The sequence below is a fragment of the Solanum stenotomum genome, chromosome 8 (assembly GCF_019186545.1).
Source record: "Solanum stenotomum isolate F172 chromosome 8, ASM1918654v1, whole genome shotgun sequence".
Lineage (NCBI taxonomy): Eukaryota > Viridiplantae > Streptophyta > Magnoliopsida > Solanales > Solanaceae > Solanum > Solanum stenotomum.
The window spans coordinates 6,015,637-6,040,866 of record NC_064289.1 but is presented as its reverse complement, the minus strand read 5'-3'; the positions used below and the strand labels follow the sequence as shown (position 1 = coordinate 6,040,866).

General features: G+C 32.0%; 3 protein-coding genes across 5 annotated transcripts in view; all 3 read right to left on the bottom strand.

Moving 5' to 3' along the window:
- Positions 1-9,379: 9,379 nt before the first annotated feature.
- LOC125874960 (zinc finger protein SHOOT GRAVITROPISM 5-like) lies at positions 9,380-11,994 on the bottom strand. Its single transcript, XM_049556008.1, has 3 exons — positions 11,663-11,994; positions 11,133-11,532; positions 9,380-10,348 (listed from the first exon to the last, which is right to left on the bottom strand). The coding sequence occupies exons 1-3, from the start codon at positions 11,766-11,768 to the stop codon at positions 9,613-9,615; spliced, it is 1,242 nt and encodes a 413-aa protein (XP_049411965.1). The 5' UTR covers positions 11,769-11,994; the 3' UTR covers positions 9,380-9,612.
- Positions 11,995-16,828: 4,834 nt separating this feature from the next.
- On the bottom strand, positions 16,829-19,092 carry LOC125874745 (protein BASIC PENTACYSTEINE2-like). Of its 3 annotated transcripts, XR_007447302.1 has the most exons (3): positions 18,960-19,032; positions 17,233-18,543; positions 16,829-17,157 (listed from the first exon to the last, which is right to left on the bottom strand). XR_007447302.1 is itself a non-coding variant. In XM_049555758.1 (2 exons), exon 2 carries the CDS (start codon positions 18,408-18,410, stop codon positions 17,475-17,477), a length of 936 nt encoding a protein of 311 aa, XP_049411715.1. In that variant the 5' UTR covers positions 18,411-18,543; positions 18,960-19,092; the 3' UTR covers positions 16,829-17,474. The 3 variants fall into 3 exon arrangements, 2 of the variants coding, with proteins under 2 accessions (XP_049411715.1, XP_049411716.1); XM_049555758.1 differs by having other exon boundaries at positions 16,829-18,543; positions 18,960-19,092; XM_049555759.1 differs by having other exon boundaries at positions 16,829-18,416; positions 18,960-19,079.
- Positions 19,093-20,739: 1,647 nt separating this feature from the next.
- The window catches only part of LOC125872841 (putative 3,4-dihydroxy-2-butanone kinase), a 10,481-nt gene continuing 5,990 nt past the window's right edge, over positions 20,740-25,230 (bottom strand). The window contains exons 11-21 of the mRNA XM_049553641.1: positions 24,974-25,029; positions 24,504-24,634; positions 24,343-24,435; positions 24,012-24,076; positions 23,640-23,783; positions 23,512-23,555; positions 22,670-22,753; positions 22,496-22,569; positions 22,294-22,406; positions 22,111-22,206; positions 20,740-21,165 (exon numbers count right to left, since the gene is read on the bottom strand). Coding sequence (XP_049409598.1) covers positions 21,040-21,165; positions 22,111-22,206; positions 22,294-22,406; positions 22,496-22,569; positions 22,670-22,753; positions 23,512-23,555; positions 23,640-23,783; positions 24,012-24,076; positions 24,343-24,435; positions 24,504-24,634; positions 24,974-25,029 — 1,026 coding nt within the window. The 3' untranslated portion in view covers positions 20,740-21,039. The remainder of the gene's footprint in view (positions 21,166-22,110; positions 22,207-22,293; positions 22,407-22,495; positions 22,570-22,669; positions 22,754-23,511; positions 23,556-23,639; positions 23,784-24,011; positions 24,077-24,342; positions 24,436-24,503; positions 24,635-24,973; positions 25,030-25,230) is intronic.

The following is a 25,230-nucleotide window of genomic DNA, read 5'->3' as shown; positions in this document are numbered from 1 at the left end:
TCGCATGATTATAAATGAGGTCTGAAGAGGGTGACATGTACGTACGTAGCCTTACTACCTACCTAGCGGATTTAAAACATATTGAATCAAAAACCCAAACCAAAACTAGATCTATAGTTGGTGCGATGTATATATATTAAAAGAAATGTAGCACCTATTAGTTTAAGATTTTGAATACACCTCAAGGAAAGGACACAAAGAAATGCTACCACGCCACTAGACCAATTTCCTTAACACATTGAGTGATCCATTTGTTAGGAGCCAATTATATATGAAGGAAATGGGGTAAACAACTTGAGGTCCTCGCAGACAAAACTTTAGTGTCTTAATGGAGATAAGCCAACTAAGAAAAAGACAGATTGAGGCCAACTCTAGTCAGGTCACTTAGCTAGGTAGAGTTTGTCATTTGCAAGCAATACCTAATTAACTACTACTAATTTCTTTTTCATGTCTTCCAAACTTCAATTCATGTTGTGCTTTGTTTCACTCTCAACTCACTCTAAAACATGCATGAAGTAGTCAGATGCTTCTTCTATTTTTTTACTTAATTAGTGCAACTAGGTTATCCTGAACTTGAACTTGCAGAGTTCTTGCCTATGAAGTAAATCACCGCACCAACTAATTGGGAGAGATCACCCATTTTACTGGTATAGACACTTATCATGACCTCCCCTTCTATGTCTTGTGGTAATGATTTTTCTGACATTACGATCTAATTACCACAACGGTGTTAATCATAAATCAATTTATTTTGTGAATGGATTTCACTTACTATCTATGGATTATTAGATTTACAAAAAATAATAATTAAATATGTAGTGATTTTTGAAATATGTATACAAAGTCGATAAGCTAAAGAAAAGAGTTAGACTATCTCAATGATAACTTTATTTTTTGGCTTAAGTCATCTGTGGCCACTTAAAGTTGTCCACATAATTCACTTAGACACCTCAATTAAGGCTAGTACTTATTACACTTTTATCTATTCAAAACTTGTTCCTATTTGACATTTTCCGATAATAAGTAAAAAAAAATAAAGTGTGTGTAATGCACTTGCTGTGATGTGGCAAAATGACTAATTAAAAGATAATATGTGGCGTAGGGTCCAACAATGATAGAAAAAAAGAATTTTATGTAAAAAAGAATGAAAATTATTCAAATAAATTTTTCCATCTAATTTTTTTTTTTAAAAAAATGAGAAGCCTAACCCTATGCAACCCCTTTTCTTCTTTATCTTCTTCCTAACAAGTTTTTTTTTCTCAAACGACAAAATTCAATATCTTTGTTAATTGTTTTTATAATTATTTTTTATTCCTAATACGTGAGAGAAAAAGATATTCAAAGAGACTAATACAAGAGTGATGGAGAAAGAGAGTCTTTCAATTGTCTTGAAATCGATAGCAAAGAGAAATCGAGAGGATCTAAATTATTTTTATTGAATCAATCTAATATTATTTTTGAAAATTTTAATGGATTTACATTTTAATTTGAACGGTAATATTTGTTCAAAGGTGACCGAGATGGATGGACGTCGATAGGCTAATTTTTTTCAACTTGATGTTCTCTCTTCTTTTTTCCCTTCAAATTCAATTAGTCGATTCAATTTTTATTGTTTTAATAAATATTGAAAAGAGATAGAATAGAAAAAGAAAGAAAAAACAACAACAATGTGCAGATCTTCTTTGGTGAAGAAGACGACTTGAAAGGGGTGGGGTGGGGTTTTTTTTCTTTTTTGTTTTTGTTTTAAGAATTAGTATTACTTATAAATTATTATTATTTTAAAATAAACTATTTAAATGCCAAGTGGCAAAAAGTATTAATTTTATTTGAAAAAATAAAAATAAAATAATATTTAAGGTTTTTTTACGCGCTTAGCTGAAGTGAAAAACATTTTTTTTGCCACATCAACATTTTGTGTTTAATAGGTATACTTTTTGAACTATTTAGGTGTTCAATAGGTAATAGTCATAGTTAAGGTGTTTATGTAAAATATGCAGATAACTTTAAGGAGTCGCAGATGACTTATGCCTTATTTTATTTTTTTAGAGATATATGAAAGCTAAAATTATGTTGGAAGTACAATTACTTAATTACTAGTAGGACAGGGAGCATGGGCTGTTGATTTGCTTTTTCTTTATTTTTCTCTTTCTTTCTATACCCTTTTTCTTTATCTTTTTGGTTGAAAAATGAGTTAACCTTTTTCCTAGGAGGGGGCCTTTTTAGCCTCATTGTGCCTCCATCAACCTCAGCCATTTATGATAAATAAATGCTAATTCCGAATTTAAGTTTTATAAATTTAAAATTCAAGTGTGTTAGTATAATTGAGTTCAAAATTCAAATATAATATTTATATAGTTGATTTATGTATTATCACACATATATGGAATTTGAATCTAAGTTGATGATCAATCCGTTCAATTGAATCTACATGTGATGGTAGCTGATCATATGTTTTATATATAATATTATAATTATAATACCTAATACAAATGACAAAAGGCAGTGTATGTGTATATTTATTATGTGTTTTTTTAACAACCAAAAAAGCAGTTTCTTAATTAATTTGAATTGACATATGCTTTTTTGAGGAAGGGTCGATCTAAAGGTGAGGAATGGGGCAATGGGCTGGCTGTCTTCCTTTTCCTTTTCTATCATAAAAAAATAAAACTTAGTTTTACGAGTAATTAATCAAGATGGGAAGCAATATAATTTAATTTGTACTCAATCTAGTTTGATTATTTATAAAAGGGGATATAAAAAAGAATCTATTTTGTACGCCCTCCATTTAATATTTGTATAAAAAAAAATACTTTTGTTGTTTTTTAAATAGTTCAAATATGTCGTTCTTTTATTAGAATAGAATTTTGATTGCATGCTCAAGTTCACACAATACTGATATAATTTTGATGAAGTGAACGTCACGATTCGAGCACATGAATTCATTTTACCCCTCTCCTCAACTTGTTCTAACCAAATTAACATTTTTTTCTCCTATACTATTTTTAATGAGGAAAATAAATAAATAAAGTTATAGGAAGGCAACAAACCCTAATGATCAATGCATGAATTGGGGTCCATTTAAATGTAGGAATCTTTTAATTTCTTTTTAGGTGTTTAAAGAGGAAATGATTTATCAAGAAACAGACCATGTGAGTGGGGTGACTTACCTTTAAATCCAAAAAGAGAAGTTTCTTTGGGGAAGATTTCAATATAGTCAAAGCCTAAAAATAAAAACATCAGAAAGCTCCTTTAGAAAAGAACCAAACGTGCAATTATACATTAAGGTGCAGTGATCAGAAAAAGAACAAACACTTGTAATCATCATCACTTTGAGCATCTTAATTATTAATTACTAATAAGCTTCTCACTTGCACAAGCTCCTATTATATAGTACAATTATTTATTTTGTATTTATATCCAACTTATTTCAATGATAGTGGCAGAGTTAGAAATTTTATCAAGGGTGTTTAAAAATAATGGTGTATGACTGTCAAAAGAAAACGAAAAAAATAATTGTGTTATTTGGGGTCCAAACCCAAAACTCCTTCATTCAGATGGACATCCATTATCACTATACCAAAGACACAACATTTGTCAAGAATGTCCAACTTTTAATATATATCCTTTAAATAATGTAGAATTTGACATGATATGCATACAACATAATTTTTCGACGAAGGGTCTTCTTCTAGCTACGCCCCTGATCTCACACTTTTCCTTCCTTTCATGCATTCAGTATTCAATGGCTGAGTCAGAATTTTCACAAATAAGTTCAAATTTTGGAAAAGTAAATACAGAAAGAAGTCTAATTAAAGAGGATTTAACATCTATTATACATATATACACAAAAATATTATTTTATTCATATATAAAAAGAGTAATTTTCGATTGAAGGAGCTTCAGATGACTCCTTAGCCCTGCTCCGTCATAATTTTTTATAGTACAACATGGTTGATTTATCTCTCAGTATATATACAGAAGTTACATTTCATACGTTTTTTAAATTTTATTTATCTACGAACATTTGATCTTTGTCGGAATGATTGCCTGGGGACAAGATCCGCTTTAAATATTCCGTGACGATTATTATCGGAGAATTGAAATCTCATTAATTAATTAAGTTAATAATCTCTTAGTAGGTGGATCGGGATGACAATTGAGCGGAACGGAGATCCGTCATTGACATCTTCAAAATTTATTTCTCTCATGATTTGATTTTCATCATAATATATATAAATCTGCTCTTTAATTTAATTTTACTTGATATCTATATTAATCAATTTTAAACGTGCACAAATAAATTTTTAAATGTATATGAATTGAACTCATAAATATTGCAATGACAACAAATTCAATATATTGCAGATGATTTTCACTAGAACATGAGGGTAATTATTAAAGGTAGATATTGCTAATTCATTTTTAGCAATATAAGCCAATATATTATTACATTGGTATTTATTAAGAAAAAATATGTCTCATTTCTTATACAGCTGTCAGTAGATCCTTACTTATCCAAGGGAAACAGAATATATTTTTGGAATTGTCTATGTACCAGTTTTGCATTTGTTTTTTATTAATAATGACTGAAATAATTGGAAAAAATTATGAGACATCACCCAACAAAAACGACCCACTTATAAACTGTCAATAGAATAATGAACTTCACGTATGGTCACTGATATTTTTGTTTGTTTGCTTGTTTATTTGATTTTTAAAAAAAATATATATATTATTATTTGATTGTGTTTTTAAAAGCTGCATATAACTAGACACCAAGTGGTGTGGTATCTTGGATATTGTGATTTTAAAATATTTTTAGTTAGAAATTTCAAATTCAAGTTATAGGAATGGAACTTTTAATAAAAATAATTTTTTCCTTCATGAGCCGATGTGACACGAATTTAATTAGTCGGGTTAGTGAGTTCTAAATACAAAAATGGTTATATAACAAAAGAAAATTGATAAATAAAGTACATAGAAAAGCGAGAGTAATTTTTTATCCTCCTAAATTCTTCACATAATTTTATATCCTTCAGATCATAAAACAAAGATAATGTAAAATGATGGAATTAAACCAACTTTGTTAAATTCGGACCTAATGTGTGTATAAAAGAAATGAAATAAAATTAAAAGGAACATAATCCACTAATTTAGGTAATATAAATCTGTCAGTTACTGTTATCAATTTGAATTGTGGTGAGATGGTTGAGATTTCTCCACCTTTATTCAGAATTCTCAAATTCAATTCTTAATAATGAAAAAAATATATATATTAAAAACGTCATTCTCAAAAATGGATCCCGCAGTACACAAATATATCGATCATCGTTAAGCCAAAAGCTAGATAAGACCAACATTTTACTAGCGGGGGATTCTTCTATATTGTCTCGCTTTGGTGATCACATTGGAATAATCCAAAGTTGTGTCTATTTATTGCATATATTCCACAAAGAAAACGGAATCAGGAAAGAGGCCATTGTGTTGCCTAATTTTTGTTTTTTTCTATTTGATTTGTAAAATATTGTAAATAGTGGCAAAGAAAAGGATACCACATATTAATTGAACATTTTCGAAAGTATTCCATATAGACAATTCCATCAAATCACTAGTTTATTGTTCTTGTAAAACATACATCCCCTCCAATTGTCTTTAACTGATTGATGCAAGAGTACTTCTGAGATGGATATATGTTCTTTTGATAAGGTAAGGTCTCACAACTTCTTATTCGAATTATCAATTATCTGTGTGTAGACACGTTAAATCGTTATAGAAACATTAAGATATTAACTCAGTTATCGATAATTAATCATTATTGATTTTGTCGGTTTAACTGTTAAGATTTGACACAAAAAATTATTGAATATCACTTAGAAACAAGGTGACAAATCAAATGAACCATGTATATGAGTTGATATATAGATTACATCTTGCTTCAAAGCAAACACTGGACACTGTAGAATGATAGAAGTTTGAGACATATCCAGAAATAAAAATTATGAAACTATATCCTTAGTCAAGAACTCTATATATCGAATGGTACAAATATTTTTTTTATCAATTTACTATCATGTTGTTAGTTAACCCATTAAGAAAAAATCTCGAACCGTTAAAAATCGATCACTTGATAATAAAATAAAATCAAAATTATTATCGAAACCACTAAACCAATAAAAAAAATTAATTTATATTATCAATTCGATTTTGAACGACCTTAAATCATGCTATCTTAGTCAAGAGACGGTTGAAAAGAAAAATCACATGATATTTTTGTCAGACTTGTAACGACTCAATTTAACACGGAAATTAGCTATTATAATACATTACATTTTTCTTGTCTTTGATTTAATTTCTCAGACACAAAATTTATTGTTACATAAAGTTTTTTTTTTCGTACCTAATAAAACAGCTAGCACAAATTTAACTGCTCTATTTCATTTGGGTGAGAATGGAATTAATTATTAAGACAGAGACAAACATGGGGTCTCCAGTTCTGAAACAAGTGGAAATTATGCTTTCCCTCAAACTTGTAGGACCCTTTAGACTTCATACTATACATCAATATTCTTAAGCAATTCTCGTACAATAGACCTTTATGATTAGATTTTTTTTCCGAATCTTATACATAACGAAAGTTTTAGTGCATTCAGCTACCCTGAAGCAATTTCCTCATTTGATGGTAAGGCTACGTAGCTAGATTTGGGAGGGGGGAAGGGGGTGAGATGTACTAATATCGAGATTTTTTGCAAAAGATTCACACTGTCAAGTCTACGAGCTTTACTATTGTATCATTTTTCTATACTTTTTCTGTTTATTGCCACTAAACTCTCCTTTTTGTCTTAGAAAAAACTTAAAACAAACATATTCACTGTAATTTCACAAATAGAATTTAAAAATAGCGAAGTGTAGGTTGATTTTCTTGTTTTATTTTAAAAAGTTGTAAAAATTGTTCCCGATTGGTCGGTGGATACTCCGCTCAAGAAAAAATATGGTTCAGTTATATATACAGTAAATTTAGTACTCTGTCTTTAATTAATCATATACACCTTAAGTAAAATAAGGTATTACCTTTATTTAGAAAAAAAATACTTATATTATATCATAGCTGATTATAAGATAATTACAAATAAATCTTATGAAAATTTATAGTTGATACTTGATAGCTTGATAAAAATGATAATTAACTTGATATAACAAGTTAAATGACACTTATCATAACTTGAATTTTCTTTGGAGTTTTGATTTCTAAACACCAGTTCACTATACTAAAAATAATTTTTAGTAGTAATTAATTAACAACAATAACTTAATTGTCGCTAAATATGTATTTTTAGCGATAATTATTACTTTTTGTAAATGTCTTAAGCTTATAGCAATATTGAATTTAATGACAATTAACTAAGGAAATTAAATATCATTAAAGACTTTAAAAACACTCTTTATTAATATGTATATTTTTTACCGCTAAAAACTATTTTTATTATTATGATTATAGCCTTTTAGGTTTTAATTTAGTTATAAGTGCAATTTGATTGAAGTATCTATGAGATTTGAGAATATAAACTAGTTTTAAGTACAAAAATATGGAGTCAAACCATTGAATGAATTAAAGAGTGGGTGGAAATCTTTGGAACATACCAGATCTTAATAACTCTGTTGATTAGTTACAAAAACTTTTCACCTTATTAGTGAAGATTTGATTCGCAATCCTATAATTTCTTTCCCAATTGAAAAATCTTTCATCTCATGATTAGAAGTTCGAATTCCCACTTTATAATCTCCTTTTCAATTATCTACTGGTACTTTGGGATAGGGGCATTTTGGTCTAAGAAATAATTAGATTTGAATGGTATATTTTGTTGGATTGAAGTAAGAGTTGTGCAGGAAAGGAAAGATGCTATAGTCTCTTTCTAAGAGGAATACTGTCTACTCTCACTGCCTCCCTATTTAGCTACTGATTCTCATAAAAATTGTGAAATTACAAAATAAGGAACCTTGAATGGACTTTGTTTCTCTCTAATTATGGTTTGAGAGGGACTTTTCTGTCACTATAACTTTGGCACTGAAAATCATGCTCTTCTTCCCTCTACCCTTACATTTATCACTTTTCTGCACCCTAACAGTAGCAAAGGGTTAAAAAAGGACCACTATTCTCTTTCCATCTCTCTGCAATTATCACTATTTGAAAATTTCATATGACAATATTTAACTAGGTATAAAATTTAAAAAATATAATTTATGATGCAATATCCAATAATTTATTGTTGCATTACATATGAGCAGGTCATAAAGGATAAAATATGAATTTTGAAAATAAATATTTCTCAAATATAAAAATATGTTTTCTTAAAATAAAATATAAAAAAAAGAGATGAAAGTCAATAAGGAAAATTGACTAGAATGATATACATCGTATTAAACAAATTGAAACAAAGAGGATAAAAAAATATAAAATGAAATAAAAATGATATTATTTTCTTTAATAATGGTTGCGTTAATTTGTACCAATTATTAGTTCAAGCACATGCATCTTCACTATTTTTCAGCTTACCTATTATCTCCTATCAACATATAAAAATATTCCACACAATATTTGATGAAGTAATATTTTTTCCTAGACCGTATGTATAAACAAGAAATCCATTAAAATGTGCATAAATATTTAGTTATAAACCTTTAACTAAACAAGCTAGGTCTTAAATGACAAATTGAGAACTCATAAACATTAAATTACACCTTTGTTAACAGGAGTACAAAATAACTATGCCCTCCAACTAGATTAATACAATAAGTAATAACCTATGTTTGATGAAATTTAAAACTTAACCTCATATATTATTTTTACCTCACATCATTGACTAGTCAGACACAAATATATTTCTATAATTTTATGCAATAAATATTATGGCAGTAGAGGACAGGGCGGGTTCATCACCATCTTAATTCTGACCACCTTAGCCAACAAAGATCTTCAAATACTCCAAAAGCAAAATCTAACACCACCAAAAAGCTCAGATAATATATTTAATTCACTGTTTTCTAGCTGTTCCTTTTCTTCTTTTTTTTTTTATTTAAAGGAACACACAGCTCACTAAATTCAATGGAATAGTTATATTGTACTACAAACTTACAGTATCAATAATCAATATTCAACACTACTCCTCCATCATTCATTAAAAGTCTTAGGTTTGAGTAATTTTGATTTAATCAGACTTTAATATAAATATCAAATACCAAAAACAAAAATAAATAAATCAATAGTAATACTTCTTTAATTTGTTTATGTATGGTTATGAATCAACTCATTAAGAATAAATACGAACTTTAAAATTAAAACTATTTCTAAATATATAGAAATCTACCGTTCTTTTAAAATAAATTACGAGAAAAATATGTTACATAAATTGAGACGAAAAAAAGTAATAAAATTAAGAACCCCTACAAATTTTCATACCACAAGAGATTTCACTTTCACATTATTAGGTTGTTCATCATAGTAGCATGCACCATCCACACTAGACTTATATTCATACAACAAACTTAAGTGCCCAAAAATGTAACAACAAAAAAAAAAAATCCAAAGTAGAGATGAAGAAATACAATATAGTACAACTAGTGTAGTGATGTTGGGCAAGTACTATACTTGAGATGAATATTTTGGTCATGATGAGAATTAGGAACTATACTTGTTGTTGTTATCCTTTTAGCTTGGAACTTTTGTTTGCAAGCATGACATGTGATTTGTGAAAGAGTAAAATTAATTTTCCTTATTGCTTCTTCCTTCAATACTTGTGCCTTTTCTAATTCCATTTGTGCTTGTCTCCTTATTCTCCTTGCATTACCCAATTCTTCCTCCGCCAATTCAATTTCTCTCCTCCCTTTCTTTCTCACCTCTTCCGCGTACAATTTTTCGGCTAACGCCTGCCTCAACCCCTCTACACCATTTCTCGATCTGTGTGTGTCATTATTATTATTCTCCGACTCATTCTTCTCACTTAGATCCGATGAACCAATAGAGAGTTGAAGATTATGATCATCGCGCGATTTTGACGATACGGAGACATCAAAGGGGCTAGATGGAGATGTTGTTGTAGTAGTAGTAGTAGTCAAGAGTTGGAGCTCTAAATTGTGTTTTTTTATTATGGCATTTGGAGTATTCATAATAAAATTAGGCCATGGGACTGTATTAGTAGTAGTGATGAGATTATTTGTGTGATCACTTGAAGGGCTAGGACTTGAAGCTGTACGAGAAAGGCAAGGTGCTGATGGTAATTGTATTAAAGATTGTGATTCTGATCGAAGTCTTCCAAAACTACATAAGTCTTGATGCTCTATGAAGCTCTCCACCCTAAATTACACAAAATCGAATCGCCAGATATGAAAATATAATTAAATAAATAAAAGTGTACTATCTAACTCAATAAAGATAAAAAAAAAAAAAAAAAAGGTGTTAACTAAACTATAGAATAAATAAATAAACACACATTTAATTAATTTAACTAATGAAAAGGTTACCCACACCCTACACAAAAAAAAAACAAAAAAAAGGACTATTTTGATAGGATCAAAGATCTTCATACTTTTTTCAATCAATAAGTAGAATATTTTCTGAAGAAGTCAATGAAGACATTCCTTATAGAAGCATTGAATTAATAAAATAATCATGAGGAAGAAACCCAATACATATTATATTTTAATTATAAGTTAATAATGAAATAGGATTGAGATGCTAAGTATAACAAAATAGAGAATTCTAGAGTATCAAGAATGACATAAACCTGGTTTTTGGGAGCCACACATAGTATAAAAATAAAATACCCATAGAAGGACACAACTTCCTCATTTTGCGCTCTTTTGTTTTTCCTTTTCACAAAGCTGGGTCGTTTTGTAAGCGGAATGTGATAAGCAAGTATATTTCATGTGTTGCAATAGCAAATATCTTAAACCAAAAATAAAGTTAATCCTAAATTTAATCTAAATATTATTATTCTTATCCTACGTATCAAACGATATATACCTCAATTATAAGTTATAACTAATATATATAGAAGTACTCATCAATAGGACCAAAACATTAGAGCTAACAATATAGTCATGAATCTATTGCAGCAAATAGTTATCTTTTAACTGACCTGGAGAATACGCGACCGCAATCGCAAGAATGACCACGAGTTCCACATGTTTTGAGATGTGCCTTGTAATCAGATTGAACAGCATATCCTTTGTTACATTTCTCACATACCCATTGTTTGTGATTACTATGTTTCCTCCTGAAGTGTTTTTTAATACCAACGAGATCACCAAGAGCATGACAAGGGTCATGATGTAGACAAGTTGGCTCTGGACAAACAAATACTCTTTTTTTAACAATAGGGGTTTCTCTTTTTAGCAATTTCCATGGTACTTTATGCCTTCTTCTATGCATTTGTAAATTTTGATCCCTTTGAAATCCTTGATTACAGATCTCACATATGTATCTATCTGATTCTAATAAAGTTTTTGGTGATAAAGATACCACTTCTGCATCTGGATCTATAAAAACAAAAAATAATTAAATTAACAACAATATATTCAGTGAAACCCCACAAATAAGGTCTGAAAGGATAAAATGTACGTAGACGTTACTACTAATGATAATTAATAAAATTTTGAAGAATTGTACCTGGGGTTCCAGCTGGCCTTCTTTTTCTTTTGTTGTTGTTGTTAATACAATTGTTTCCATTATTCTCTGAGGAAGTCATGAAGGGGTCTGATGAAGAATTAAACATGACTTAAATGGATTTTAAATTGTGTATAGAAATGAGTGAAAAGGAGAAATTAAAGAGGGTTTCTATATAGGTATCATAAGCTAGCTTTTTTGATCTCTAGAGATAGCTTTTTAGACTTTCAGCTTTTTCTCTTCATAGACTTGTTTTAGCTTCACCTTAATAAACTTCTTAATCAATGAAGAAGATTGGGTTGGGCAGAAAAATTAAAATGATTTCTCTTTATAAACTTTGCTTTTCTGCTGAAAATTGGTTTGGTTTGGGGTGGGGTATAGGGGTGGGGGAGTCGTAGTTTGAAAGAGATTTTTTTTTTTTAACAGTGGTGTCCGGACTAGTTTTTGCTTATTTTAATTATTATTTTACTAAATATTTGTGTTATGGTGGAGTCATAAATACTAACAAATAACAAATTAAGGAAATTCAAAAATGTCACAATAGAGATTTAAATATATATGTATTTTTTTTATTTTTTTGTTTTCCATTCGGTGTCCGGAATTCGTATTGGAGCACAGATTAAATTTGGATCGTGCTCTGCAGCGTCCATTCAGGGGTGGCGCTCCCAACAAGATTTTCTCCATGTCCACGACTCGAACATATGAGACCTTTGGTTAAGGGTAGAGCAGTCACCACTACATCACAATCAATATTTGTTAAATATATATGTACTATTTTATATTTTTCTTATATTGAAGGGATTTAAAATTGTATATGTGTATAAAAAATTAATTGACTATAAAATTTTAAATGCAGTTTGAAGTTGTATTTGAAATTTCGAAACACTCAAAATCTTGTATTAAAGATCTAATCTATGATATTACGTGATTATCCATTCTGAGATAATACTCTTGTAAAACATATTTGATTGTATGATTCAAAGCTCCAAATTCAACTTTTAAAATTTCAAATAAAGTGAATAATATTTAAATTTTTATGTTCAATATATGCCCACTTAGTTTTCCTACTCATCCCAATTTAAATAAATAAATAAATATATATATATCACCTAATTCTTTTGTGATTTATCTTTACTAGGATGTTTGAGAGGACTCTTAATCAATTAACAAAAATCTCAAACTTCATGTCAAAGACATCACAATTGGACTGAGGACAAAGAAGTCAGATAAATTAGTAAAAAAAAATGGAAGAAAGTAATTTAGTAAAGAAGACAAAAAAACATCACAAAATCACTATTTGAATTCATGTGAGAGCACAGTAAATTTGCATGCATAAATACATGCACAGCAACATTACCAACACTGCCATCAGCAGATCCATATATACAATAATGTATTAATACATAATAATAATTAAATCTTTTTATTTTTGTCAGTCATCTTTTTAATGCCTACAGTATATAAATTGGAACTATTCCCTTATGAAATTACAAATCAACCCCTCTTATTCATGTCTGCTATTGATGGAGGACCTGCCTACTGTACAATCATTTGAGTTTGAAACTTTGAATAATAATCGTCATATTTCAATTTACGTGATGTAATTTGACTGAGTACAAAAGTTAAAAAATATGAAAACACTTTATAATGTTTCAAAACGGCTTTTAAAATATTTACACCTTTGTAGACTTTTGTCACATAAGTGGGACTTGATATGTATAAAATGTTTGATGATATTAGTCAAATAAAAAAATATGTCATATAAATTGAAAAATAAATAGGTAAGTCTTTTTTTTTAAAAAAAAAAAAAAAAAAACTTATGGAAAGACTCTTTTTGGTCAAAACTGAGTTGAGGGGATGGTTACTTTTAGATGATGAAAAAACATCAAAAAATGATGAGCATCAATAGAACAGTAAATTGGCAACAGTAGAATTGTCTTTTGCACATAACTTTTGGCTATGCAACTGTTTGGTTTGGTCCACCACACTCTGCAAATATCATATCACCAAACTCCTGTTTTGAGTTTAACTCACCTAATTATGGTTTAAAGAAAATTGTGTCATCATAAATTATATATATATTCACACTCTATTAAAGTTAAATGCGAAATTTATATTTAAAAAAAAAGTATGTCACATGAATAGAGACGAAAAGAACGTGTTTTAGTTTTCGATCTGCCCTCTTTTTCCCTTTTTCAACATTTTAACACATAAAATGTCAATTCTTGGAACCAAATTAAGATCTAAATAGCTTGGCTTCTTCTTGCCCTTTCTACTCTCTTCTTTTTGCAAAGAAGGATCAATCTTGAATTATTTTTCTTTTATAAAGAAAAAAAAAGCAATTATATATGATTCATTCCTTCTCTATTTAATTAAATTAAATAAATGTAGTTGGATTTTAGCCATTGAAGTATAAAAATCTCTAGAGGTGTGGGGTTTTGTTGATGCTGAAAGGTAAGACATATATGGTGATTGCCAACACCATTCTATCTTCATATAGGAATATTACAGCTACTTATATGATATATCACACTTCACCCCCCCACCCCCCCACCCCCAATCTTATCTAATAATGATTTTTCTATAGGGTTCTTTTTCCCATTTGATCTTCCAATTATTTATTTTTTCCTTTGTCCCATACTCTTCCTTGCTTTGTTTAACTAGAGGTTTTTATTCGAATCATAAAAATGAAAAACTTTTGAAAAGTGTTAAGGGATTACATGACATAAATTCAAGTTAGTCAGATCAATAGACTTTAAATATCAAATCAAGTAGATATCTATATTGCATTCCTTACTGGTCAGTATAGTTTGATGATTGAGATTCATTTACTCTAATTTAATCAGAATTCTTTGTTTTAACTTTTTTTAGTGATAACTCGGAACAAAAATTCAGATTAACCGAAACTTGGAAAGTTTAAAAGGGAATAGTATTGCATAGATCAATACTAGGTCCTAGCAGCGTGCACCAATATGGTTACCATCATTATGATTTATGTGCAACAAAAATAGAAGTGTTAAAAGGAGGAAAATAAAATAGAAAAGTAGTAACACAGATCGGAATCTTGTATTTTTATAGAGAGCTCCTCTTTAATTACTTTCTACGTATTTTAATATGTTTAATTAAAACTGTACCTTAGCTTTGTTACTCCATATAGTATTTGAAGAGTAAATACTAGGAGATTTAGAATTTTTATTTTTTTTTCGGAAATGAATCTGCGTTAATCACGACTCGTGTCATCATTGAGAATTCGAGGAGATGCAAAGTATATTTTATGTAAACTCTAGCCGTCATACTAATTTGGAAAATTCTTGCTCTAATTATTTTAAGAAAAGAAAATGCGACTAATTAAAAGACTTAAAAAACACGAGCTTAAAGGTATTTGATGTCTCAACATATATATACATCCAAGGGACAGTACGTAAGATATTCATTATTAATTTGATGATTAATTTTAAAAAGGTGATTAGTTTATTAAAAAAATAATTATAGAGGAAGGATGATTAGCAAAGAAATTCTATATTAATATGTTGCATGTGTGGGAGAATCCAAATTCATATCATTGTCTCCATTCTTTCAGCACACAATAAAATACACTTCTTCTTTCATGCTATCTCCTTGTTTATTCAATAACTTTTGCCAAAAATTTTTAATCTTCTTTTTTATTGTCACACCAAACATCAGAAATACGGAATATTTCTTACTATTGAATCCATTACACTTAAGAAATTAGAGTGTTCAAAATTAACTTCTTCTTTTTTGTGATTTTTGACATTTTATATGTACTCCATGTTGAAAATATTGAGATCATGTGAGTATATGCTACAACCTCTATTACTATTAAATTTGAATATAGATATTTGGTTTAATTATGATATGACAATTGGATTGTTTGAAAAGATAAACCAGACCCAAAAAAAAAAAAAAACAAGTGGCATCTAATTTGTAGAGGTGCACCCAATAATCATTACACGGTTTAGACTATTGGATTTTTTTTAGCTTGTGTTTCACTTCTCACCACATATCTTAATTCATTGATTAGATTTCGTATGGCCATGTTTTATGACAAATTCTCATTTCAACTTCTTATCCAGAATTCCAAGTATAGGCCCATTGAAGTAGAGGGTTCACCTAAAAATAATGGCATTTACCAATTATATACCTATGTGCTCTCGGGGGAATATTTTCTCCTTACTAACCAAACAGCAGAAAAACACGACAATAGACTGTAAATTCCATCTCTTGACATGCCCTATCGGTCGATTCTAAGCTACAAGTCTTACGAGATATACGAGGAATTTTCTAAAATGCCAAGGTTGAATGGATTATACAGTAACAACTCAAACTGAATATCTCTGTTGTTCAGGGAACGAATGAACGAGTCAATTTTCTGGGAAGAAACATTTACTTAGAGGTGAAAGATAGACTGATGAATTCAAGTGAAAATGTTGAATTCCAGTGGCTCATGACAACAAAAGAGAGTTGGGATGTGCATAAAGACACTTCTCAGTAGGTAGGACTTCCAAATGAGAAGTATTACCAGAATAAATATGCACATTTTCTGGCAATGGAGAGGCACCTAAGCTGAAGAAAAAATCTTGTTCAAACCATGCCATCGCTTCTTAATATATCACAAAATCCAGTAACTGTTGGAAATGGATCAAGTTTGTCATAAATGGCCTTAATCTAAAAGGTCAGGGAAAGTATTTTATACTGTCTATATAAATGGTTACACAAGGGACAAAACAGATATTGGAAACATGGGCTCAAAGTTCTGACTTTATTTCATTAAAGGTTAAGACAGATGCTCTCTTATGCAACACCAGCAACAGCTACACCTCCATCGCGAGTAAATTGGAGGAATCCTCTAAATGGATCCTCAATGTCCATGTTGCTGCATTTGAACCCATCTTTCTCCAATTTTATAAGAATTCACTAAAAGTCCTCTACATTTCTGTGTGCTTACAAATCTCTAATGAGACTAAAGGACTCCTAATGAACATTTGGCACTAAACATAACTAGAACTTAATCCCAACTAGCTATTAGTATAAACTTAAAAGCTAATAACTTGGACCATTTCTCAGATTGTGAACATCCTTACACATAGTCTTATGGCTTATGCTAATCTTCATTGTATCGCTCAAGAGAAACAAAGTAATACAAAAATCTCAAAACAAGAACAGGAATTATGCTAATTTATCAGTCAGTCAAAACACATCCTCATATTTGTTAGGGCTCAATAACAACTTGTTAAAAAACAATTACCATCACAATCTACACCTCAGGCAGTGGAGAGACGATACAAGTCAGTCTGCTTGATGAAATTGACACATGCATTGAAGGAATTTCCCATTCGAAAAGAACATCAAGCAATTAAGATAACAATCGTTAAAATGACAGGGCAGAACCCAGGTTTGATAACATTCAACCAGAGTAGTGCAGGACTTAGCCATTTGGTTGATCAAATAGAAGGTATTCCCTCATAGGAAGACAGCATCTGGATAATAACAAATATAAGAATGCAAAATTTTCCATTCAAAGATCATTAGTACTAATTGCATAAAAAATGTACCTCCTATGCAACTTTCATAATCTGCCACTACCGTAAGTGTGCTATCTGCGAGAACTACAAAGGTAAACTGAAAGAAAATAAAGAAAATTCCACAGGACAAAATCTGAAGGAGTGCTGCAATGCTTGAATTTCACTGGTTAGAAACTACCTGACAAGCCTCAGTCCAAGCCGTAGTCAACTATGTACACCAGAATTGCATCATACCTATTTTAAGGACAACTGCTAGCATATCCACCATACATCTATCTGATAATGACAAACTTGTTTGTACCATGCCTTGCCCAGTGTGGCTTCAGATCAATTGGATTAGAAAAGTTATATCCTTCTGAAGCCAGTTTCTCTAGTACCTTTTTAAACGCTCCCAGACTCATCTTCCGACCTGCTATCCTTGAACCACGCCGTTTTACATTCATAGGCAAGGGATATGAAGACAAATTAGTGGTACAGCAAGCTGATTGCCACCCACCACAGCCCCACCTATAACACTGCTGAGCAGCCCCAGTGCATGAGCAGATTGGTATGGGAATTACCGAAATATCCATATTAATACCATTAATGATGACTTCTGCACTTTTCCTGGGAGCTCTTGCCCGTGGAAGAGATGGGGTAGACTCGTCTTTAGGAGCCCTAGTAGCTTTCTTTGCCTTCTTAGGTTTAGGGGACTTCAGCACTTGGGATTGACCAGCTCCCCTCTTCTTAGCAAGCCCACCTACATTATCCCTTTCTTGGCAAACCTCTTCCACCAGAGGAGCAGTTTCAACTTTCACCAAGTTCGGCTGCTGGTGCATCTGCATAGACTGAGCGGAAGATGTCTCAGGCAAAAACCCATAACCTGGAAGATAAGGGTGGTTTGCAGATAGCACATTGAGATACTTCTCTCTATAGTCTTTTTGATTAACCCACGAATCCCTCATGTACTCCATGGGCATGGGAGACTCCGAGATCCCACAAACTCGATGATGATGAAATGCACCACCATTAGTCGACGCCATAACTGTAGGATGGTCAGGTTGGTGGGTTTGTTGTTGTTGGTGGTGATTATCGTGAATGTTGCGAAAATGGGGGGGCTTTTCATTCATCGAGGACATGAGTTGCAGGCCCAAATGGCCCTTCGGAACAGTTGGTGCTGGCTCAAAATAGCTCCAATTCCGTATATTCATACCGCCATTTCCATCCATGGCTGCCTGAAATCGATAGCAAAAGGGCTTTAAATTTCAATAAAGACAGTATTTTGCAACCCCAGGACGCTAAATATTGCTTATTTCAGTAGAACACCAATGCCACAGCATGCAAGCATCATCGTTTCCAATCCTGCAAAAACCACAAGGGATAATGTTGACCAAACCAAACCGTATAAAAAACACAAGCAACAAAATTACAAAACTTCCTATCAATTGCCACAAAACACATAAACGCTCATAATGTCAACACCAAATTAAGCAATGAAAAAGATAACAACACTCTCACCAAATCAAATGCCAAGGTTTAGAAAGAAACACAAGCAATAATACCAAAAAAAAAAAAAACAGTACCGTCAGAAAATGAGCGAATAAATTCAATCGATCGTCAATAAAATGCAAAGAAGTTGATAAAAATTTGAACCTTCATATAAAATCAGCAGTGACTAAGTTTTCCAATATAGATCTTAACATAAATTGAGAATATAATAGTTCAAAAATGGAAAATGAGAGAATTCGTAAATGTAACTAGAAAACAAGAGTACTCACCGGAGGTAAAAGTCGGCTGGTTAGGGTTTGGGACTGTAATCCCCTCTATGGGAATTTGGAAGGGACGCCCTTATTTACTTACAAGAATTTTGATTTTTCTATGAATTATTAATTGCAGAAAATAAAAATAAAAACACACCATGAGTTAAAAAATAATACTAATAAAGGGATAATACATACGAATTAAACTTGCCCACTTTGTGGGATCTACCACATGGTGTAATATCAATAATAATAAACATATTCGGTATATTTTTATAAGTAGAGTTTAGATATGTATGCAATCTTACTCCTATAAAGCATATTAGAATCAAGTGTCGAAAGGGAATAGAATCGTGAATAAAACACGTTTAAAACAAAAGAAGAATAAAACAACAACGACAATAAATATCACGGTAATTAAAATAAAGGAAACAACAAAGAATCGAAATTGAAATAATATCAATATGGATGAGATACTAGACAACACTTGACTTACTAACCTTTTATCATAATTCTAGATCTCCATATCTCCCTTCTATGATCGTGTGATCCTCTATAAGATTGCATGCGTGCCACATCATGTCTAATCACATCTCCACAATACTTCTTCAGTCTACCTCTATCTCTGCACATACCCACCATTGCAAGTCTTTGACACCTCCTCACTAGAATGCATCTTAGCTTCTCCTCTCTTATGTTGTCCACGATGAAAATCACTCTCACCTTGTCCTGATTTTGTTCCTAATCATATATCTCCTAATATTTCCATACATCCATTTGAATATCCTCATTTCCACTACTTTCAGCTTGTAGACGTGCAAGTTCTTGACCGATACCACTTTTTTATCAACCAAATTTATATTTGGTAGAATTAGAAGGTTTGATTAATATTTTTGGTGGAAATTATTTTTAATCCATCTCCCATTGTATGGATACTAGTTTTAGATTCTCTTTATATGCATGAGGTGAATCAAGTTCAAGAATTACTTATTAATTCAAGTGTAATGTGCTTTTTGTTTGTGTCTACACCCTCGATTGAAAAATCAGTAATTTTATGTAGTGTTACTCTTATGCGTTCGTGGTTTCAGTTAAAGCTCAACATTTTGAGACTTTTTATAGTTGACAAAAATTAACTTCTTTTCTCAGCTTTTAATTATTGACATAGAACTTAAAGGAAAATAATGCTCAATGTGTAATACCTGTCTATCCTAAAAAATTAATTGGTCTAAATTCATTTTAATAATAAAGTTGACCATATTTAGTGGTACCTAACTACTTATAACGAACATACAAGCACTACCAAAACTAATAATTTTTCAGATCCGTATTAAGTAGTACAATATAATAATAACAACAACAACATACCGTACCCAGTGAAATCCCACTAGGTGGGGTCTGGGGATATAATAATAACATCAAATTAATAGCCAAACATTCTACTTTAACCTCCGTCCTCCACATTGAACTTAGCACAACTAATGAATTTTTAAGTTGTAGGAGCGCCGCCCCCAAATGGACCCTAATCGGGGCTCCAAAAAAAAATTGAAACTGAAGAACAACCGTTACAACTATGTCCATCACTTCAATAAATGGAGAGAAGTCAAATATCCTTCCTAGTGAGATGCTCCACCAATCCCACAAGAAGATTCTAGATAAGCTGACTAAAACTTTCGAGTTTCGACTCCACCATATTATAGAGCTCCACGAAGAAGAAATTTGACAAAAGCAAGGGAAAGGGGCAGGATAGCAAATAAACAAAGACAATCAGAAAGCGTTGTAAGGGTGCGCGCACAGATCCTAAAAGTAGCAGGCATCCATGATGCCGAATTAGAAAATTCATTGTTACAATAAAGTTTACAACCACCTTCACAGATAACCATTCTACATGGCATTGTTTGTTTTTCCCTCACTTAGAACACTGTATAAAAGGACTGTAACATACATTTTCTACACTCTCTCGGCTGTATGCAGGACTGCATAAGCGGAAAGCTAACTCCTCATAAGGTTTACGAGCAAAAAACTGTTGGGTTAATTTCTTCCTCGAGAAAGAGATAAAACATTCCTGCAGGAAGTAATAGGAATGGCCAATTAAATATGCTTATGCTGTATTATACTTCTCCTTCACAGCTAAGGCAGCTGCTCTGTACCACGCAGCTGCAGCCATGGCACCTGGGTCAGGAACTGATGCAAGAATATCTCCGGGTACATAGTTTGAGCGGCCAGCCTAGAAAACAAACTGATTATGACTCTTGCTAAAATAAGAAATTGGCAATCAGATAACACTGATTTAAAGACGGATCAAGACAGATCTACAATTTTTCTGTTATAAGCTTCGCAATTCCACTCAAAATAAAATGAGCATCGCCTCCATTCAAAGGAAGACATGTAAAGAAAATTGCTTATCAAAATTCTTGGCAAAGGTTTCCAATAAAAACATTAACAGGGAATTCCTGAAGCAGCCTAGTCCAAATCTCCATGAAAAATTGCAATCTATTATTTATGTCAGAAGTCCGGTAATTACCAAGCTTATCTTTCAAGAAAGGGCAGATTCGTATGAATTTTCACCCAGTAGAACAAAGACTTCAATCATAAATTTTAAATACCTAAAACAACAAATCACATCTTGAACTTACTTTAAACCTTCTAGAGGTGTCATTTAACAACCCTTCGGTCAAGACATATTCTAAGAGTTCAGACTTATCATTTCATTTGAAGTAAAACCAGGTACTGATCCAAAATTTTCTATTGATTTGGTAATGAATCCAAATAAACTACAGATATCTTCCCTTATGTGAGACCTATAAAGCCAGATAAATTTGTTGAATCGCTACATTAATCATTTCTCAACTTTGATTCCTTGTTGATTTGAGCCAAATAGTAAAAGGATACAAACACATTTTCATCCTGGATTTTTGCTTTAGTCTAATATGGTGAAGATGCTTAAAGGTGTAACAGTCCCTGAAGAAGAAAGACAAGCATAAGAGTACTTTACAGTTGCTCCATTTTTTAAAGATGCTTAAGCTACAATATTTTTTTGGTGGTGTCAAATATTTATGAACCTTTTTGGCGCTAACCACATAACTATGTAACATTTGTGGTAATAAACCATTGTAACACCGTGTGCGCTATTTTCCTTTCAACGCATTAGAAGAAAATACAGCGACGATACCTGCGCCTGCATGTGCTTGGTTGACTCGGCTCCAGCAGATGCTGCCTCAGCAGAAATAATGAAAGCATCCACAGGGTCGTCCCCAGCATTCAACCTCTGATCCCAATGCATAAAATTTCTTGATGAATAAGGTATGTAGGAAAAAACTGCAAATGATGTATCATGAAAAAACATTATATTGACCTCTTTAAGAGCTGACAATGCTGGTATAAGAGCATCTAAAAGTGTACGATAACCAGCACTAGCTCCTCCATATTTACTAACAGCAGCGATAGCAGCTTCAAGTGAATCAGCCCCTGAATCAAAAGAGTAGATTGGTACACAAAGAAATAGTTGGAAGCAACAAAAATCAAGTCTATACTTTACTGCCAAGGAATCAACTTACAGTGAAGAGCTGTGACAACCGACTCAGCGTTTTCTTTCAATTTTGCATAAGCTGCCTTACAGAATATACTGTATCTGTTATAAAGATAGATGTTTAGTGGCATTGGTAATGTAAGGAAAATTCAGGTTGAAAGAAAGAATTGGTATAGTTAATGAGACATGGAAAGTGCATTACAAGATACCGCTAGTTCCCCCCATTACTCTTCCAATAGAAGCTCCAATTTCATTGATTGTTTCTGCAGGGTCATTCAACGGATAGCTGCAAGAAAAAAAAAATCAGAACGCAGGAGTAAATTTTCTCGAAGATGGAAATATATAATCACAATTCACACAGTTGTTACGCAACTATCTAAAATTCATACAACAAACTTGCTAAAAACTAATAGGTTGGTTTCCATAACCTTGAAAAGTGAAGAAAGAGGGGAAATGAACAAAAATGACACAGAGATGATAAAAGGAAATAAATAAAGAAAATAAATAAAGAAAATAAATAAACATAAGAATAACTAAATGAAAACATGCAATAGCAGCTGATTTTTCATATCATATCATTAAGTTGACTACAAAGCAGATTAAACACAACTTCTGCCATCTCAAGTTGTCTTTCACAAAACCTCGTGTTTTAACTCATGAAGAAACTTCTACCTCTCCTGTTTAAAAAATGAAACCTATCTATACCCAACAATTAATTATAGGGATATCCTAAGAGCAAACAATGCTGCAAGCAGATGTGTGCAAGCAGAACACTCTAAAACAACCACACCACAGATGGTGCAAGCTGGAAAAAGGAGAGAAAACAAACAGAGACACATATTGTCTGTTAGTGAATAATTTTAGAAGTAACTAATACCTTTCTTCTAAGCACTCTTACCAGAGATAAAAAGGAAAGGCAGAAGATGCCTTGCTTTTTACTCCTTAGGAGTGAGAATATGCAATAATCTTGGGAAGACTAATCAGCTTCCCTTTTACTTTCTTGGAGACACTATATGAGGAAAGAATCTAGGGAAGAAGACTCACTACTTCTTCATGTCTTCAAGTATAGCCACTGCACCTCTGAACATCTGCAGTTTCACAAAGGAGCTTATTAAATGCAGATAACATGGGGAACAAATGAAGGGAAACAAATAGGCTATCCAAAGACCTACAGTTGAACCACAATCGCCATCACCAACTTTATTGTCCCACTCATTCAAATTATCCCTGAGATTTACAACCTCAGTAGCTGCTGCTTCAATAGCTGCCTCAAGGATATGACCCTGAGGGCTCAGTTTTTCAGGCCGACTCAATGTCTAGTAAAAGAAGAAACAGGCAGTAAGATAGTAAATATTATTGATCTGCAACAGAATTATAATATGATATGCTCTCTCTCAACCTAAAAATCCAAAGAAGATTCAAAGCAGTAGCTACAATTGACGTCTGGGACAGCGACTGTTCAATCAAATATTTATCAAGTATCAGTGACATCACCCTTATTTGCATATGTGTTTATCAGTGCTTTCAAAGCAAATTTGGCATACCTTGTCACTCTTGATAGAATGTGATGGAGGAAGTGGAACAGGAATCTTTGCAGGAGGCCGGTTGCCTGAAATTTTTAACTTCCAGTAAGCAAAGTAGATCTATTATCTTATACAGGGTAAATTGCTACAAAAATCATACAGATTATGTGCTAGTTATATCACCCACAGATAAGAGGATACTAGTGAATTACCTAATATGAACTTTTCTCTCTGTTACTCTAGTTCTTTTACTAAGGGAAATATAAATGAGGGGGAGCTTTTCCTTGTCTAGAAATAAAAATAGTACAAGGAACCAGAAGTTAAAACTAGCATGAGCCACCAATAAACTGACCTTCAGCACCAACAGGCCAATTTGGAGCTTTAGTTGGAGCATCTAAACGATCTAAAATTGCTTGATCAGCCTTCATTACCGAAATTGAAAAGCCTGCATATAACTGAAGTAAGAAAATGAATGTTGTTGGGCGAAGTAAAGGGACTTATAACCTGATATACCTGCCATATCAAGTGACGTCATAAATGACCCTGTATAGACTCTATCAACAGCTAGACCATGTTCAAGCTGCAATTCTGGGACAGCCTTGCCAGCTATAATCATCAATTCCATCAATGGTGTTGCTCCTAATCTGCAGTAGGGGAGTAAAAAGAAAAAGTACACAGAAAAATGTGAAAAATAATTTCATTTGAAATTTCAGGGGTCTAATTGAAGTATTCCATAAATACCAAATGGAACATTCAAGGAAAAATATACAGGGGCCAAGGACAGATACGGGGTAAGCATGCTACCAGGAGATCTTTCTATATACTATAAAACCAAATCTGCTCCGTCAACCAAAAAATGCGAGAAATGGAAAGGATCAGAAAGGCAAAAGAAAATGAGAACAGAACAGGATAACTAAACCGCCACAATACTTGGAGGGAAGAGATGATAGAGGCATATATAGACGAGTAGAGCTGAAACTTACCCATTAATCAGGAGCACGACTCTACTCCCACGCGTGATTGGAACGTAGTTGGTCTCCTACAAAGACATTCAGCGACAGTGAAATTTCCTTCTGCAGAATAAGTGTCCTTAACTAAGATGAATGAGACCAAGGTTGTTGTTGTGCAGTCTTAGTCCCTTTTCCTGAAAGACTTCCTCTTTTAAAACTAGACCCCTCTGGCCCATGAAAATTTGATGGAGTATGCTAGGAGGTATGCAACTTCTTTTTTTTTTTTTTTT

Bases quoted from the DNA above. Each gene is read 5' to 3' on its own strand.
- LOC125874960 (XM_049556008.1), bottom strand. From the start codon at position 11,768: ATGTTTAATTCTTCATCAGACCCCTTCATGACTTCCTCAGAGAATAAT. The intron at 11,533-11,662 runs GTACAATTCTTC...TTGTTTTTATAG, and splicing joins AAGGCCAGCTGGAACCCCAG to ATCCAGATGCAGAAGTGGTA. The intron at 10,349-11,132 runs GTCAGTTAAAAG...TGTGTAATTTAG, and splicing joins TGCGGTCGCGTATTCTCCAG to GGTGGAGAGCTTCATAGAGC.
- LOC125874745 (XM_049555758.1), bottom strand. From the start codon at position 18,410: ATGGATGGAAATGGCGGTATGAATATACGGAATTGGAGCTATTTTGAG.